Here is a 15741-nt window from a genome sequence, read left to right on the forward strand (position 1 = left end):
CAGCAGGAAGTTTAGGGTCTTCCCCAACTCTGAGCTTATCTTCTTGTATCTGTTATCTCCTTTGGGCTATAGCCAGTAATCCTTGTTTTGATTCAGCTTCTGCTGTAGTACCATCTTAACTCAAGGTGCTTGTTTTTTGTGTCCTTTCTAGCCCCCTGATTTATGCCAGGAAAATATAAGGTACCATAGCCAGATCATGCTAGTAGTAGAAAAGAGGACTGTGATATTTTTTCTTTTACCCTTAATTGAGTTTTATTCAAATTTTGCAGCACTTTTGATGAGCTTTATCTGTTTCTTTTCAGCTTGTTTTCGACCAGCCTGTAATAAACTTATGCAATTCTCAGGAGTTTCATGGGACTCCTTTGGAATGTGCTTAGTTTAAACATTAAAAAACACTACCCCTTTACCTGCTCCCACTCACCCCCCCAAAAAATATAAAAAAAATTTGCCTCCATCCTGTCAAGTTGTAATGTTTTGCATTGCTTTATTTTGTTGTTTCACAGTGTCAGTGTTCTTTTTCCTTTCTTCTGCCCTCCAGCTTTCTTATGCTGAGAACTTTGATTTTTAACTTCCAACTCTTTAATAACAGTAGGACCACTGGCTGAAATTGAGGTTTTATGTTTTTCCCATTACTTTCTTTCTACCTCTCAGGTTATGTGAGACTACCCTGAAAGGTGGAAAAAGAAAACTATATTTAATTGGACTTTAAGGGATAATTTTTTGCTACTCACTTCAGTTTAGAAACATCTGGAGTCAAGCCAAATGAAGAGATGCAACCCCAAATGAAATGGGCAAGCCTTGACAAACTGTGAAAAGTTTAAGTAGGTTAAGTAATAAAGAATTTGTATTCAGAGTAGCATTTTGTTTTGTTTCTGTACTAGATACCTGCCATGATCTTCAAACTTCTTATTCTAGGCAGGTACTCATCATGGTTGAAAAATACTTTTTTTTTGTGAAGCCTTAGATCTTTGACTGCTGGGTTCCTATTGGTGTGGGGGTTATGGTAGTGCATTTGGGTTTTGTCTATGTTTTTTATGAATTCTTTTAAAATTTATCTATTTATTTATTTATTTATTGTCTTTTGAATACTTGAGTTCGATACGTTCCTGGTCTCTAGTTTGAAGAGCTCCAATATTAATGTATTTAGTGAACAAACATCTTTATTTTACTGGATGTTATACGTGAGTTAATTACATTGCCACAAAGTTTGAAATAGGAACTGGAGTAATCAAAACTAGGTTTTTTATCCTCTTACAAATTACAGGCATGTAACTAGAAGTTTCTTAGTAAAATGAGAATGATCTTCCAGGAAGCAGGGGAGTTCATGTTAAAGAAGTACCTGAATTTTTCTGATAAGCTTCAACATGTGCTTTAAAAGCAAGACCAGGCAGCCTTCTTGCTTATATTCTGAGTACATCCAGTCTGTTGTATTTTCTTACACCTTTTCTTTTGAAGCACCCTTTAAAGCCTTTTTAGTTTGCTTTCTAGTTTTGAAGAGTGCTCTATTTAAAAGTGGTCTGGCCTGTCAAACATAGTGAAACCGTAACCATATGAAATGCTTCCCAGGAAGAGGAGCACGATGACTGTGGATAGAGAAAATACTTGGAATGAAACTGTGAAGAAAGGCTACGGGCATGCTGGGAGTGAGATAGGTGATAACCACACAAATATCAGCAGTCTTTCCTGAGCAGCTTTACCAGTGGCAAAAAATGTCCCGTCCTGTACATTTGACACCCATAATCCTAAAATCTCCTCCAATACTAGGTCTCCACTTATTTTGGAGAGGAAGGGTGGTGTATTTAAACCTGAAGGGTCCAAAGCTCATTTTAACATTGTATTAAATATTTCATTCCTGGTCTAATGATGCTTTATAGATCAGCAGACTTAGGGTTCAGCATCAAAGAAATGTTCCTGTTTGGAAGCTGATGGACTGCTCTGAACCGTGGAAGTCAGTTGAGGGGGGTCAGGTGTTCCTGCAGTGTTGGTGGCTGCTGCCGAGTGGTAGCACCCCCACCCAGGTTGCCTGCTTTTTGAGACCGCTGCCTTTTTTTTTTTCATCCTTTACTAGAGTACGGCTGATAGCTTCTGTACAGCTTTATCTTCCATTTGTGTCAAAACTTCCACAGATTTTATTGACATAGGTCTGCTGGGCCATTGACTCCTGTCTGGTTCAGGGGCAAATAGCACTGAATGCCTAAGAAGAAAAAAGGCAGCATGAAAGCATTTTTATGTACACAGAGTGTACATCCAGCCCCCTGGCTTCTCTGCTCTGTTTTCATTACTTGCAGAGATGGTAGAGCGTGTTTACAGCTCCTTAGACTCAGCTGTTCAGTCATGCAGTTTAACTCCAAAAATAACTCTCTTGGGGGATATTAATCCAGCGTTGGATTATCTTTCTAAAATCGTTAATCAGACTTGGTCCCCGAGGGACCTTCCAGCTGAACTTGCCACTTAGTTTCTGTTTGCTGGGGCGGCAGGAGCAAAGCGGAGGAAGCTGATGAGGTTTGACAAGAAGTGGTTCCTTATGTAAGGTGCCGAGCAGAGGGAGCTGTGCCTCTCCTCCTGCTGTGGGCCCAGCCAGGGCTCAGCTCCCTGCCAGCACCCACTGCATCCTGCTTGGCCCTGTTGCCCTTACTGCCCTGCTTTCCCGTCACCTTCGAGAAATGCCATGCAAAACTTGCCTGTGTCTGGGGGTGGCATGATCTGTGCCAGCTCCAGGTGCAGTATATGCTGCTTTTTGTCCAGGCAGGAGAAACACGTGCTTTGTTTTATTAAATCCTCAAGTGCATGTGGCATTCCTTCAGTCACTTTCTAGTCATTAATTTTCTTACTCGAGCTGTTCATGAAATGAGCTGGCCTGCTCTTTGAATATTACCTCTCTTCTGTAAAAGAAGAAATAAGATGTCTAGGCTGCTGTTTACATTTATGAGTAGAGCTGCAAGTCACATAGCTCCTATTAGCCTTGCCTTTTTTATTCTGTCTGTGGAGTAAGAATAGGATTTATTTCTTGAGAGATGTGCTCTGATAACTTTAAGTTATTTAAAGTACTTTGAGATCTTTGTATGGAAAGTGCCAATGAAATTGCAAAACAAGTTTGAAAAAAAGAGTTCCACTGAGAACTGATTTCATACATGAATAAATTCCTGTTTTCCACATGCAGTGCATAAGTAGAAGGGGAAAATTCAATATATTTTACTCACATTTGTACTGAATGAATCCTTCAGAGCCAGGCAGGTAAATTGAGAGCTTGCATATCCGTCTGATGTATTTTTACATTAAATTAAACATACTTTGATTTCCAGCTTGGATGTTTATTACTCTGACTTAGCAGACCATGGGAACTCCTTCATAGTATGGCTGCAATGCATAAATGTACTGTATGTGGTAATAACAATAAACTGCAAAATTGACACTTTAATGGGATAATCTGTTATAGTTCTGCAAAATCACATTGATGGAAGAAAGCATGTTCAAGTGGTAGACATGCTTTGGTTGTGTTCTTTCCCCCTCAAATTATAAAATAGTGTGCTGTTGAGCAAGTAAGTTGCTTAAACATTCTCCAGGTTACATCTCCTTGCCTGCATTAGGGAAAACAATGGGAATTTGCCTTCCTTTTCCTCTGACTCCTTCCTCCTCTTCATACACTTATGCCTGCACATGCATCCTTCTTGTCTTCAGATTCTGCCTTGAAAACAAATGTAAAAATGAGTTGGAAAGTTGCTCTTACATGTCAGTGCTTCTCAGATCCCACTGGGAGACAAAAAGGAATTGTACTTGAGAAAACGCCATAACGAGACCCTTCAGCGACATCCCTGTCCTTTTCACTGTTTGACTGCTGCTGGCTTAATAAAAAGCAGCTGAAAACAGTTCTAGTTCTTCATTCACATAATGAAAATTGCTTACTAAATTGGAACCATTTCAAACCAGGGTTTCTGCCTTCCTTATTTTGCTGGGCAGTATCTAACACACTGCGTACCATGGGAATAAATAGTAGGTAATTTTGAATTGTCAGCACTGTAGGTTGCAGAATTTTCTTCACAGTCCTACTTTTGGGATGACAACTAAACATTAATTTTGGCCTTTAAAAAAAAACCCCAAAAAGAATATTTGTTTCTGATGTTGCCACGTAGGTAGAATGAAACTAAATTATCTTTTGTATGTTGCACTGGATTCATAAGAATATGAATTAGGAAAGAAGTCAGCCCATTTGCCTAGGATGTCCACTGAGAAAAGAAACAAAGTGATGATTTTATATGCTTTTCAGCATTCAGACCACATTGTTATCTTTGAGTTGGTCTTCTGGTGGGAGAAGTGGGACTACATCCACTTGTATTAGTTAAAGATCTGTCACTTTGCTTTGTGTTTTATGACTGTAGAAGCATACGTATAGTAATAATTATAATTATGTAGGAGATCTGTGCTAGCCTACATTAAACCTAGTCACAATGAAATTGTCTGCTGAATGCTGTGGCAGACTTTTCTTGCACCTTGCTTTGGAATATAAGTGCTTATTTTCCATAGCTGAATCTAATTAATTTAACATCAGCTTCCCTTGATTCTTCCTGTGTGAGTCAAGATAGCTCGCAACTTGCTGCAGCAAAATGAGGGTTAATACCCTCAAATGCATGGGAAAATGGAAGTTTTCTGCAAATTTATTGCTGTGTAATGTTGTTTTACTTTTGTACTCTCCAGCCAGTGGTCATGAATCAGTGTTTTTTCTCCAGCATTTATTGTGAGCTTTGGAGGGAAGGTATTGGGCCACAAGTTACTTCTTAGTCAAAAGAAACTGTGTTTGCTCATGCAATAGGTGGATTCTGTAGTTTTTATAGGTCTCCCTTCTATCTCTTTAGATGTGTGGTCTACAGCTGATTTTTTTTCATTAAAAGTGTACAAGAAACATGATGGGGGAAGATAGAACTGTTGAAAATAAAGGCTTACTCAGCTGAAGCTATCCTCAGTCAAGTTTGTCTGGCAGGAGCTGCTACTGCTCTTTTTGTGTTGTGGCCAGCAAACTCATGCTCCGGCTGAGGCTTCCAGGATCCCTGCTGCCAGGGATGGGGTGCCAAGCCAGGGAATGCAGGGAGTAGCCTGTTGGTCAGGCCCTGGGTGAGTCAGCCCCACTTAAGTGCTGCAGACAGTTTAATACCAAAACACGGGCAGGCTGAGAGTACCAAGGACTGCGCGGCTGAGGAGGTGGGAGACACCGTCACTGTGAGTGTGGGAGCAGAAAGTGCCAAGGTCTCAGTTTCAATTGACTGTCGAGGTGGATTAGCAGCTCACTGCTGCCAAGAAACCTCACTTCTCCCCTCTCCCATGTTGTATCACCTCTGACTAGCTGTTTGAGTCAAACATAGTAAAAAAAAGATGACCAAAAATACTTTTTTTTTGCGTTGGCTTTTTTGCTGGTTGATTGAGCCAAGTGCGCTGCACAGCAAGGAGACCACTGGTTGGAGATAGGAATGGTGGGAGTTTGATGTTTCGGGAAGAAATTGTGTGAACTTTGCATCTGCTAAGGCTCTGCAGGGTTGAAGACAGCCAAAAGTAAATGCCCAATTTTCTCAATGACCAGCATGCCAGCTGCTTGCTTTAATTGTGTTTATTCCCTGTTCCTGTAACATCTACCAGATGTAGACAATATCACAGTGTTTCTTAATCACATTGTTTAGTCTTTCAAGGCACTTCCTGCAATCCAGTCTTATTTATAGACCGTCCATTGTCTTATTTACTGCCTTGCGCTTTGCTTTGTGGTGATGTGCGATCCTGTCAGCGTCAGAACTGCCGTTGCTGGAAATAAATTGCTGGAGTGTTAAAGTTCATAAATTGCTTTTATATTATGTGTTGAGAGCCCTATGTAGAATGTAGCAGGGCTCACAGAGTCAGAGGACTGAGCCTTTTCAAAGCAGACCAGAGGCACACAAGAGAAAAGGAAAGACGGAGACATCCAGAAGGCTGGATGAACTCCCACTTATAAAAGTAGTCTGAGACAAAGGTACAATGTTTCCCAATAAAGGGATGATTTCACAATTTTGTTCAGAGCAATCTGAGCTCCGGCTTCTGCCTTTCTTCTGTTGAAGAAAGGTCATTAGACCAGGTTAGTTGAAGCAGCAACAGGAGGTGGTCAAAGCCTTTTTTAACCTGTACCTGTTTGTGTCTTTGAATGTCTGGTTTACTCAGCCAGCTCCTCTCTTGACTTAGCTCTTTGAAAGGATGTATGTGCAAACATGTCTCCATGCTTTCACCACTTCCTTCTCTTTTTCTGCCAAGAAGAAGTGGGACTGCACTGCTGGGGATTTCTACAGCTTTTCTTGTTTTGTGATACGTGATGGTGCTTTGCTGGGTCTCAGCAGAGCATGCAGGAAATGCCATGGTTGTTGTGGAGGGCTTGGCAAAGCAAGCAGGAACCTCCCCATCTGTAGAAGGGTACTCGGGCTGCTGTGTCTGAGTACTGAGGAGCTTTGCTACTACAGAGGGTGACCTGCCACCACCGAGCTGAGAGAGGGGTACAGCAGCTTTGTTTACAAGCCCAGAGAGGCACTACACACTCTTGATAAACATTTGTTGTTGTTGTCAGAAGGTTATAAACTTGGATGAGTCAGAAGAGACAGAACTTCAAGTCTACAAACCCTGAGGATTTGGTCCTTCCCCTTTCCTCTTTCCCTGAAATACACAGCTCACGCTATTTGACACGAGATCCTGTTGATGTCCATATTCTTGCAGAATTTTGACGTGTTTATATAGCTGATTATGTCACTGTGAATATATAGTACATCCTTGTGTATTCACGTGTCTGAGATGTACCATACAGAAGTATTTTATATGTGGGTATCTCTGGATCTGTGAGGTGAGGATGTGTGTGTGTGTGTATGTATATGTGGAAACTGCTGTGTGTTCTGCCTTCTTCCTGACATACTGGTTGCTATAGTGCAGTGATCTATTTGTGAACACCCAGAAGATCATTGCTATAGTTAAAAGAAACAGTGTTTCCTGGCCATAACTTCCTGGGCAATCTCTTCTCCTGAAGTGCCAGCATTAACCGATTGGGTCACATTCCCTGGGACTCCAGGAGTGACACTGTAACAGGAGCTTTCTCTAGTTTGTCGCTTTTTCTCCACCAGCATATTTAATAATATTTAAAAATAGTTTTTCTATTTAAATCTAATGCATGCCTATTATTCACCGTACATTTCAGTGCTTCAGCCATCTTTCTAACAGGCTGCCGAGCTGTGCAGAGTGTCGTGGCGTTGTGTCCTGTGTTTGCTCCTGTAATATGTGCTGTCCTCCTGCTCCTGCACATACACACACACACACACACACACGTTTTCATTCACCTGCCCAGCCAGGGGAAATGTAGGAGACTGGGGCGGCGGTGCTGGAGTTCTGCCTGAACTGCTGTAATATTCTTTCTTCTTTTTTCTTTTTTTTTTTTTTTTCCCTCTCCCTGCAGGTGTGAATGAGAGAGACTCTCTGCAGTATTTAGTGTCCAGTTGTACTGGCTCCGAAGAACAGCAGCGTCGCAATGCCCCCTCCTGCTGATATAGTGAAGGTGGCTATTGAATGGCCAGGTGCCTTCCCCAAGTTAATGGAAATAGATCAAGTAAGTGCCTATGTACCTGTGCTCAGCTGGCCCTGTTCATGAATAAGTTCTCCTCTGCATGTTTTCTCTGTATTTATGTTTACTTCAGTGCATGTGCATTTTCCTATGAGTGTATGTGGGGTAGAAGGTGCGTTTTATAAGGGCTGTAACCCTCTTCCTCTCTTACTGCTTAAGGTTTTTGATGTGTTTAGCTGGTTTCTTCATTTGCTTTTTCTTTCTGAACAGCTGCTTGAATAAGGCATTTACTGCTTGTGTGACCCACTTAACACTTTTGTGCCTTAGTTTGTTCAACTGTAAAATTGTGGTAGTGTTGTTACCTCTGGGTGGAAAGTCTTCGAATTTCTAGTCAGTGCTTTGTATTTGGAGTAGAATCATACTGAATGGCTGCAGCAAGTGCAGATTTTGGAACTTAAGTAGTGGTGCACTGTGAGCAGGAGAATCTTTGTTGTTCTGTTCAGGAATCTTGGTGGTTGTTCTGTTTATCTGGTTAGCTCAAAAATAATGGCCCCGTGGATGGATTGGAATTAACAAATTCAAAATTATGAATAATCACTTTTTTAGGAAATTGTGGTGGGGGAAACAAAAACAAGTTATACAAGGGCCATGCTTTATATTCTGGACTTCTCTAAGATTGTTTTTGTGGCCCATGTATTAATATCAAAAGCAACCTCTTTAATATTTAACAGCTTACCCTTAACATTTTGAAATCCTGCAGCATGTTACCTGGCTAGAATTATTATTATTTCTGTAAATAGTATTCAGAGTGAAGAAAAGCATTTTATAGTGTCCTTAAGACCCTGGTGTGTCTGGGGACTCAGTACATTATAAAGGTCTACTAGAGGGGAGAGCATTTGAATTCACACTGAAAATGTATTACTGAAATGGGTTAGTAATTTCTTCATGCAGTGCAGTGAGTTTCACTTTAGTTAACCCTTTTGTGGCACATGCCTGGGAAATTCCTGTGTGAAATTTGAAGAAACATGGTACTTGAGGGTGGCTGTAATCACAGCAGTATGATTTTTAAGTATTCTGAAAGCCCCCTTAGAGGAAAAGGGAGTTCCCAAGTGAAACCCAACTTTGCAGGTTGGTTTTTTTGACCTGCCAAACTTTTCCATTTTCATTTGCTGAAATTTTTCAGTAAGCATAGAAATCTTTTGCCTTCTGGAGTGAAGAATGTTTTACTTTTTAATTCTTGTATCAAATGGCAGACACTGCACACTGTGTCCAGGGAAAGAGGCATGTTAGTCAGGATGAACTAAGTACAATGGAGACAAAACTGAAAAAAATATCATGAAGTCTCTTTCAAACAGCAGTAAAATTATGTGAAAATTATTTGGTTTAATTTACAAAAAAAACTTAAAGTAATTCTCAAAAAACCCTCATACCTTATCTGTAATATTAGCTTACTTTCCTAGTACCTTGTTTTTTAGTCTGAAGGAGACAAGAAAGATCAATGCTGAATTATATTGGGTAAAACTCCTCAAACACAGCCTACCAAGTTATCTGCAAGCTTCCTCAAGCCACTTTGTGGGTAGGAGGAGGAAGAAGAGGGAAAGTAAGGCCAAAAGGCAGAAGAATTAACAGCAGCCTGCTCCCGTTGCAGAGGGAAATGGAAATGAGGGAATGAAGTTTGAGAGTCTCATCCCTCCCCTTTCTGACATGGAAAGATGGGAAAGAAACATCCTTTTCTTCTAGCCATGCACACAAACACACGTATTTACCTTTTTCAAGGTCGGGAGCAATGTGGGAATGAACCATGAAAATATATAGGGTGATACATACTTTGGAACACACAGCTCTGCCTTTGATTCACTTAGTGTGCTAACTTTTCCTCAATCTGTTTCCTTTAAAGCAGCTATTCAGTTGAGGAGCTGTAGTGGAGGAGATGATTCATCCCTCAGATGGCTAGCTGTCGGAGATGATAAAGGGGAGGAGGGAGAAGGATGGCAGAAAAGAGAAATGACTTACCCACTGACCAGACACTGCAGCCAGTGCCTGTGTCCCAGGTGGGATCTGCTCATTCAGTCACCATTGGACATACATTCAGAAAATCCTAAAAACTTTTCCATGTTGGTTTCTTCTCTCTCTTTCTTACCGTCAAGAAAAATAGTATTTAAATGAACAGCACTATAATATAACTTTAAAAAAAACCCAGCAAAACCCCATCACTGTAGCATGATGCCAGTTCTTTATCATTCAGGGTACTGAGGCCATTCCAAAAACTAAAGTACAAATACCATATAAGAAATCAGAGGAAAATCTGGGAGGTTTTTTAAGGTTGCTCATTGCATATACTTGGAAGCACTTATTCATATTCAGTTGCACGTTATTCTAATTTACTTGCTGTGCGTATGCATGTTTTCCTTAGCAATGAAGAGAGTAAAATATTTTCAAAGTGAAAAAATGCCACTGTGAAACCAGAACCACTGACAGTGGCGTACTGGCAGGTGTTGGGCCTTAAAAGAGCTCGTGAGTATTTCTTTCGCCAAATGTTATTAAACTTTACACTCCCCTCCAACTGCATGACTTCTGACAACTTGGACTTCAGGAGGCACAGAGCCTTTTCAAGTTGAGGCTTCTCACTGCATTTCTATGAGTTTTTTAACCTGGGTTCGCCAATGGTGGTTTGAAATTTAATCACTCAAAATTAGTCTCACTCAGTTAGAGAGATTCTGTGCCAGAAAAATTAATATATAATTAAGTGCCTTTTGGAATTAGCCTCTATGCCTGCCTCCAAGGAATGTAAAGAAAATCTTTTTCCTCCTTCACTGACATGTACTATTTGGTGTCAGGGTTTTACAAGTGCTTTTTTCTTGGAAAGTTGTTTAAACAAGGAGGGCAAAACTATCTCTTATTTACTTCCCTCTCTCTCTTACCAGGTGGCAACTTATTCAGTTGCAGTAAACCTGGCAACTGGCTGATGCCTGTACACATTGGAACTGATTTTAAACCGTGCCTTTTTGAGAGATGGACTTGATTGAATTCAGTTACTCTCTTCCAGAATACTTGGGGTTTATTTGGGTTTCCCTCCCAATTCCATCATTTTTCTCAATTATAAATTAGAAAAATAGAATCCAGACTCTCCCCTCCTCCATAAATCTGTACTAGCAATATTAAAACTGTGCCCAAAATTAATTTTTAATATGAAGACTTGATTGTGCCTTTAAGAACTGTGTATAGCATTGATCTTTCATGCTTTCGTCTTTCTGTCATGTAAGGGGAGGAACGGAAATGAGCTGGTGTCTGAATTTGCATTGGGATCTTTTTGTGGACGTTTTAGCAATGCAGTCTGGGGAAGAAACGAATGGTAGATGCTGACTGTCTGTTATCTTCACTCTCCTGGTTGATTATTCTAGAAGATGTTAAGAATAAGACTGTACAGGGTCTGTAGAGGTGAACCAGGATGCTGGCTAGTCTATCCTGTCTTCTCTTTCTTTGTCCCAGAAATAGCTATTTCATAAGAGGGTGGTATTTCTTCTGTTCAGTGAAAGCCTGCATGCTTTAATTTGTGCCCATTATGTGCAATTCTTAGCTGTTGGGGTTTTTTTACAGTACAAATTATTTTAGGTAAGCCAATGCTGGTTTTAGGTTACCTGGATACTTTGTGGATTTACAGTTACACTGCTCCTGCTGCAGGAGAAGCAGCTTTCATGCAAGGCACAAGATGGATATTTGGGGACAACATCTATTTTGGCTTATCCCATTCAAATCCACTCGTATGTCTGAACCCAAGTTGTACTAAAACCAGATTTCTCTAAGCTTGGGGATGAACTTCCTTAGCCTTGGAGGTAAACAAGGCTTTCCTATGGGAAGAAACAGTTTATAATTAAACTTGGCTGAACAACCTCTTCCTCCAGGTTTGCTTTTACCTATGAGATCATTAAACATGGATTAAATTAGCAGATGTGAATCTTTACATTAGCAAAAAGAAGTGAAGGGTGGGGGGAGGAGGAAAGCTGTATTTTCTTTTCAAAGCACAAATCTCACACCGTGAGCAAAATTTACATGAGCACTGTCATATGACAATTTCATGTTAATAGAAGTGCAGCTGCTTTACAATAATGTTCTCTCCAAAGTTTAGATTTACTCAGCAAGTTTATCTTTTAGGAGTCTTTTTCAAGTTGTCCCATCTCTTCTGCCCATGTCATTTTAATTGTTTTTTTGTCGTCTTCATAGAAGTCATTGTACTTCACTGCCTATTAAAAGGTCACCAGTAAGGTTTGTTTTTTTTTTTTAAAGGAACTTTCAAACCTAAATCTGGTTTCAGACCTAAATCTAGACCCTTGGGGATTGTTACTGGATTTAGTGCAGCGTTTCTCAAACTGTGGGGAAAAATGAAGTTCAAAAGGGATTGTGAAATGCTTAATTAGAGAAAAGAAAGTGGCACATCGCTTCTGCCATGTGTATAGACTAAGAATAGATACCGTTTCTGCAAGTACTGTCACTAGTAATAGCAGTATACCAAAACAATCCTGGCATCACGAGTCTAAATGTATGCAATATTAGTGAGCACCACCATTGTTCAAGCAGTGATCAAGACAGGGGTGTTGATGTCTCACTGTCTCACCCTACTGTGAAGTGTTGCTCTCTGTGCTTCATTCTGGCTCCAGACTCTGACTCCCTCAAAATCAAGGGTTTGGTTCTTAAGGGAATGAAGGGAGAAGCTCTTGCCTCCTTCCCACAAACCTGCAAATTTATATGAACTCTTACCCAGAAAGTGTAATGGTACTGCAGTAGCTGGAACTAGTGATGATTTTCGGTATGGATATTGCTAAGATTTCCCACGTTATTGCACATCCTGAGTTTATAGTAAAGCGAAATGTCAGTGCCTTTAACAGCTGACAGGATCTCAGTTTCTTGAAGGTAGAGGGCCATGAAGCAGCTCATGGGGAGAGAAAAAAAAAGTCTAACACTGACTTATAAAAATGTTCCATGCCTGGATTTGCTAGCAGCAGCTCCTTTCTGTCAGATGGGAGAAGGAGCCAGTGCCCGAGGCCAGCCACTGCAGCTGTATCGCAGCCATTCTAAAGGAGGATGTCAGTTGCTGCTGATGGAAGACTTGCCCAAAGATGGATGAACCTAAAGGTGGCTACTTTTTCAAAAAGAATTGAAAACCACTTCGTTGTCTTAAGCCAGTTTGTTAAAGGTAGGGCTTACTTAAAATCAGTGTTTAGATGCCAAACAGATGCTTTTGGAGTTGGTCCTTGTTTTACCTGTCATATTTCAGCTTCACAAAATTGAATATGAAACTGATCATAAGGCAGGTGCTCAGTGGCACATAAACATAGTGAAAATATTATTAATAGAGCTGGTAAAGAAATCCTATCCTTTATTTTTATGTGATTTTTTTCCATTTTCTTTGTTGGACTAACGGAAGGTCTCAATTTTTTACTTTTATTTATTTTGCAAAAGCTGTTCAGCAGCAAGAATGACCTTGGAAACAATAATGCAGATGTTTTAGTGCACTGGATATAATTCAATGCACTGACACACTTGTATACATAGACAATGCTTCATTAACATAATGAACCAATTGTTAAATACAATGGAGTTTGAAAAATATGATTCCTTTTCTTACAGGACTGTGGCATTGGAGTAGTCATCATTAGAGCCTCAGTTCTTTGATGTGGTGGCAGCCAGCCAGCATGGATAAAAGGGGCAATGTTATTGTCACATGTTATATTTTATTAGTCTGGCTTGTCCAAAGCCACATTCCCACTGGCTGGCTGGAGTCTTTCAAAGCTGCAAACTTATGTCCTGTGGTGTGTGTGGCTGGGACCTCATCACCGAAAAATACATAAAAACTCTCTTACTGCTTCCGTATGATACAGAGGCAGCAGCAAGGCCTAGTAGATGGAAGAGATAATAGCTGCGCAGAAGGTTTAGACCCTGTAAAAGAAAGGGAGAGGGAGAATAAAAGAAATGTTTTGTGAATTACAGTCTAATGGATGCTATTTATGCTTTCTACATGGTGCTGTCTTCTAGGTTAAGAGCCATAAGTTCAGTGCAGTAGACAGGGGTTGGTTGGTTGGTTGGCTGGTTGTTTTTCTGTTAAATAGAAGTGCAAGTAGAGCTAGGATACATTTGAGGTCTATAGAACTAATATGCCAGTGTTCCTGATCTCCAGCATAAAGGGTGTTTAGAAATTTATTTTTTTTTAGAGAGAGATAAAGCACTTTTAAAATTCTCCCCTTGATTTCTGTGGGTTTGTGGGTTTTTTTCTTTGGTTGGTTTGGGGTTCAGTTTGACTTAATTCATATCTGATTTTACTGGCTCCATAATTCTTGCCAGTACCTCCCTGATGGAGCCTGAATTTTGCCATCTGCAGCTGATGGCATTTTCAAGATGAAGGCTAAACATGACTTTAAGGTTGCATCCATAAATTTTTTTTAACTATCAGCAGGAGTCCCATCTCTTAAGTTAATTCTGCTCTTATTTATGGGAAATGTGTAACAACGAGATTCCTGAAGTTATGGACTGATTAATTAATTCACATTAATTCATGTGAATTAATTCATGTGGCCAGTTGGAGTATCCAGGCACTCTTTATGACTCAATTATATTCTAGTTATAGACATACAGATTGTAATACGGAAGAGAGTAATACCAAAAATCCCACAGTAAAATTTTTTTTGCCTTCATGGAGAAACATCTGCCCTTGTAGGCCAGCAATGTGTCAGTCATGAGCTGGGGGTTTGGGGTTTCTTCACTCAGTCTTCAAAGGCATGCTCTCCTAATAGGTTGTGTGAAGAGCCACATCTTAAAGCCCTGCTTTGTATTTAAAAGTGTGTTTTGGCTTTATTTTAAATATATGAGGCAAGAATGCTGCATGCAAATATGCTGAAATCCACAAATGTGGGTCCATAGGTATTTTTTAACTTTCGGTACTCTAGACTGGGAGTTTTTAGTTTTCCTACTTGAGAAAACAGGGAGTGTTACGGCTTGTTAGGACACTAGATATATAGTAAGAAGTATCTGTAAAATTCTGTTTATGGTTTTCTTTTTTTTGATTGAGGTTTTTTGTTAACGCTTTATTTTGCTGCTTCCTTGTTGCACAGTCACTATAACATCCTAACCATATGATCCGTGGGTCAATGCTTAGGTCAGGTGGAATGCAGACTCAGGAGTGAGGATCTCTTTGGGAGTGGGAAGGGACTAACTGAGGGAGCTGCAGCTTGAGAGTGAAGAGGGAGAGGACACGAATACCCAGGTTTCCCTAAGTCTTGTGAGCTCTGTGGAACTCTTATTGCTAAATTTATACCAAGGTGTTGCTACTGACATGTTAAAACTACCACCTTAAGAGCTGTGAACTGAGCTAAAGGAAGCTCTCTTCCATCAGCAGCTGCACTTGTTGAGGGTTTTGCCTGTCATCTCTGAGGTGTGAATGTTTCCAGCCCTGGGTTGTGTTGCTGCACCTCCGCAACTGTGTGGTGTTGGCCTGGACTTGGCTGGGTTTTATGGTCGCTTTTACTGTGGTACTGTGGTGTCCCTGTCCTTCAGGCATTCACTCTCTGTGGTGCTCCCCTGGGTTAGAGAAGTCCTCTCTTTCATCTTTTATAGATACCCGATAATAAGTTAACAAGTCTGGTCTCACCAGTATTCCACTGTAATCAATGAGTAGTGTTAATTCCCAGAGTGGTTCAGAGCAGGATGAGAAGGCTGAAGTCCAAAGCACTCCAGCATCTTCCCCTTTCAGAAGACCTTGTCTCTTACACCACAGGAAACCAATGCTAAAGTAGCAAGTCATGGAACGAGGGGTCCTGGCATCTGCTGTTTGCCAGCAGTCCAGTGTGGACCCTGGTGCATGACAGTGACAGATAAAGCCTCCATTGATTGTGAATAGAGGTGTTTTTCTGCTTTTTAATAGCCATAAAAATGACTTTAGCACTGAAAGATTTATTAGTGTCATTAATTATAAGGCAGAATGTTGTATTTACTGACTTGAAGTTCTGTTTTTTGACAGATGCACAGATCAGCAACAGAACTTTTTTCCTGAATGCTGTTTCATACTAACAGATGTGCTGCATCTGCTATTTTTTTTCTGTGATAGGCTTAAAGACAGCAAAGTTATAGATTTTTCTTGTTACTTCTGCAGTTAAAAGGTGTCAGACAGGGAGAGGTGTATTCCCATCATTCTCCAAAAGAAA

At 40.4% G+C, this 15741-nt stretch overlaps 1 protein-coding gene across 6 annotated transcripts in view; it reads left to right on the forward strand.

Moving 5' to 3' along the window:
- ELMO1 (engulfment and cell motility 1) overlaps positions 1 to 15741 on the forward strand; it is a 304867-nt gene that overhangs the window by 42498 nt on the left and 246628 nt on the right. For all 6 annotated transcript variants that reach the window (XM_066192198.1, XM_066192190.1, XM_066192232.1 and 3 more), the window contains one exon: positions 7445 to 7594. In XM_066192198.1, coding sequence (XP_066048295.1) covers positions 7517 to 7594 — 78 coding nt within the window. In that variant the 5' untranslated portion in view covers positions 7445 to 7516. The remainder of the gene's footprint in view (positions 1 to 7444; positions 7595 to 15741) is intronic.

Source organism: Chamaea fasciata, unplaced genomic scaffold (assembly GCF_029207755.1).
Source record: "Chamaea fasciata isolate MVZ Bird 193981 ecotype frontalis unplaced genomic scaffold, bChaFas1.0.hap1 SCAF_1, whole genome shotgun sequence".
Classification (NCBI taxonomy): domain Eukaryota; kingdom Metazoa; phylum Chordata; class Aves; order Passeriformes; family Sylviidae; genus Chamaea; species Chamaea fasciata.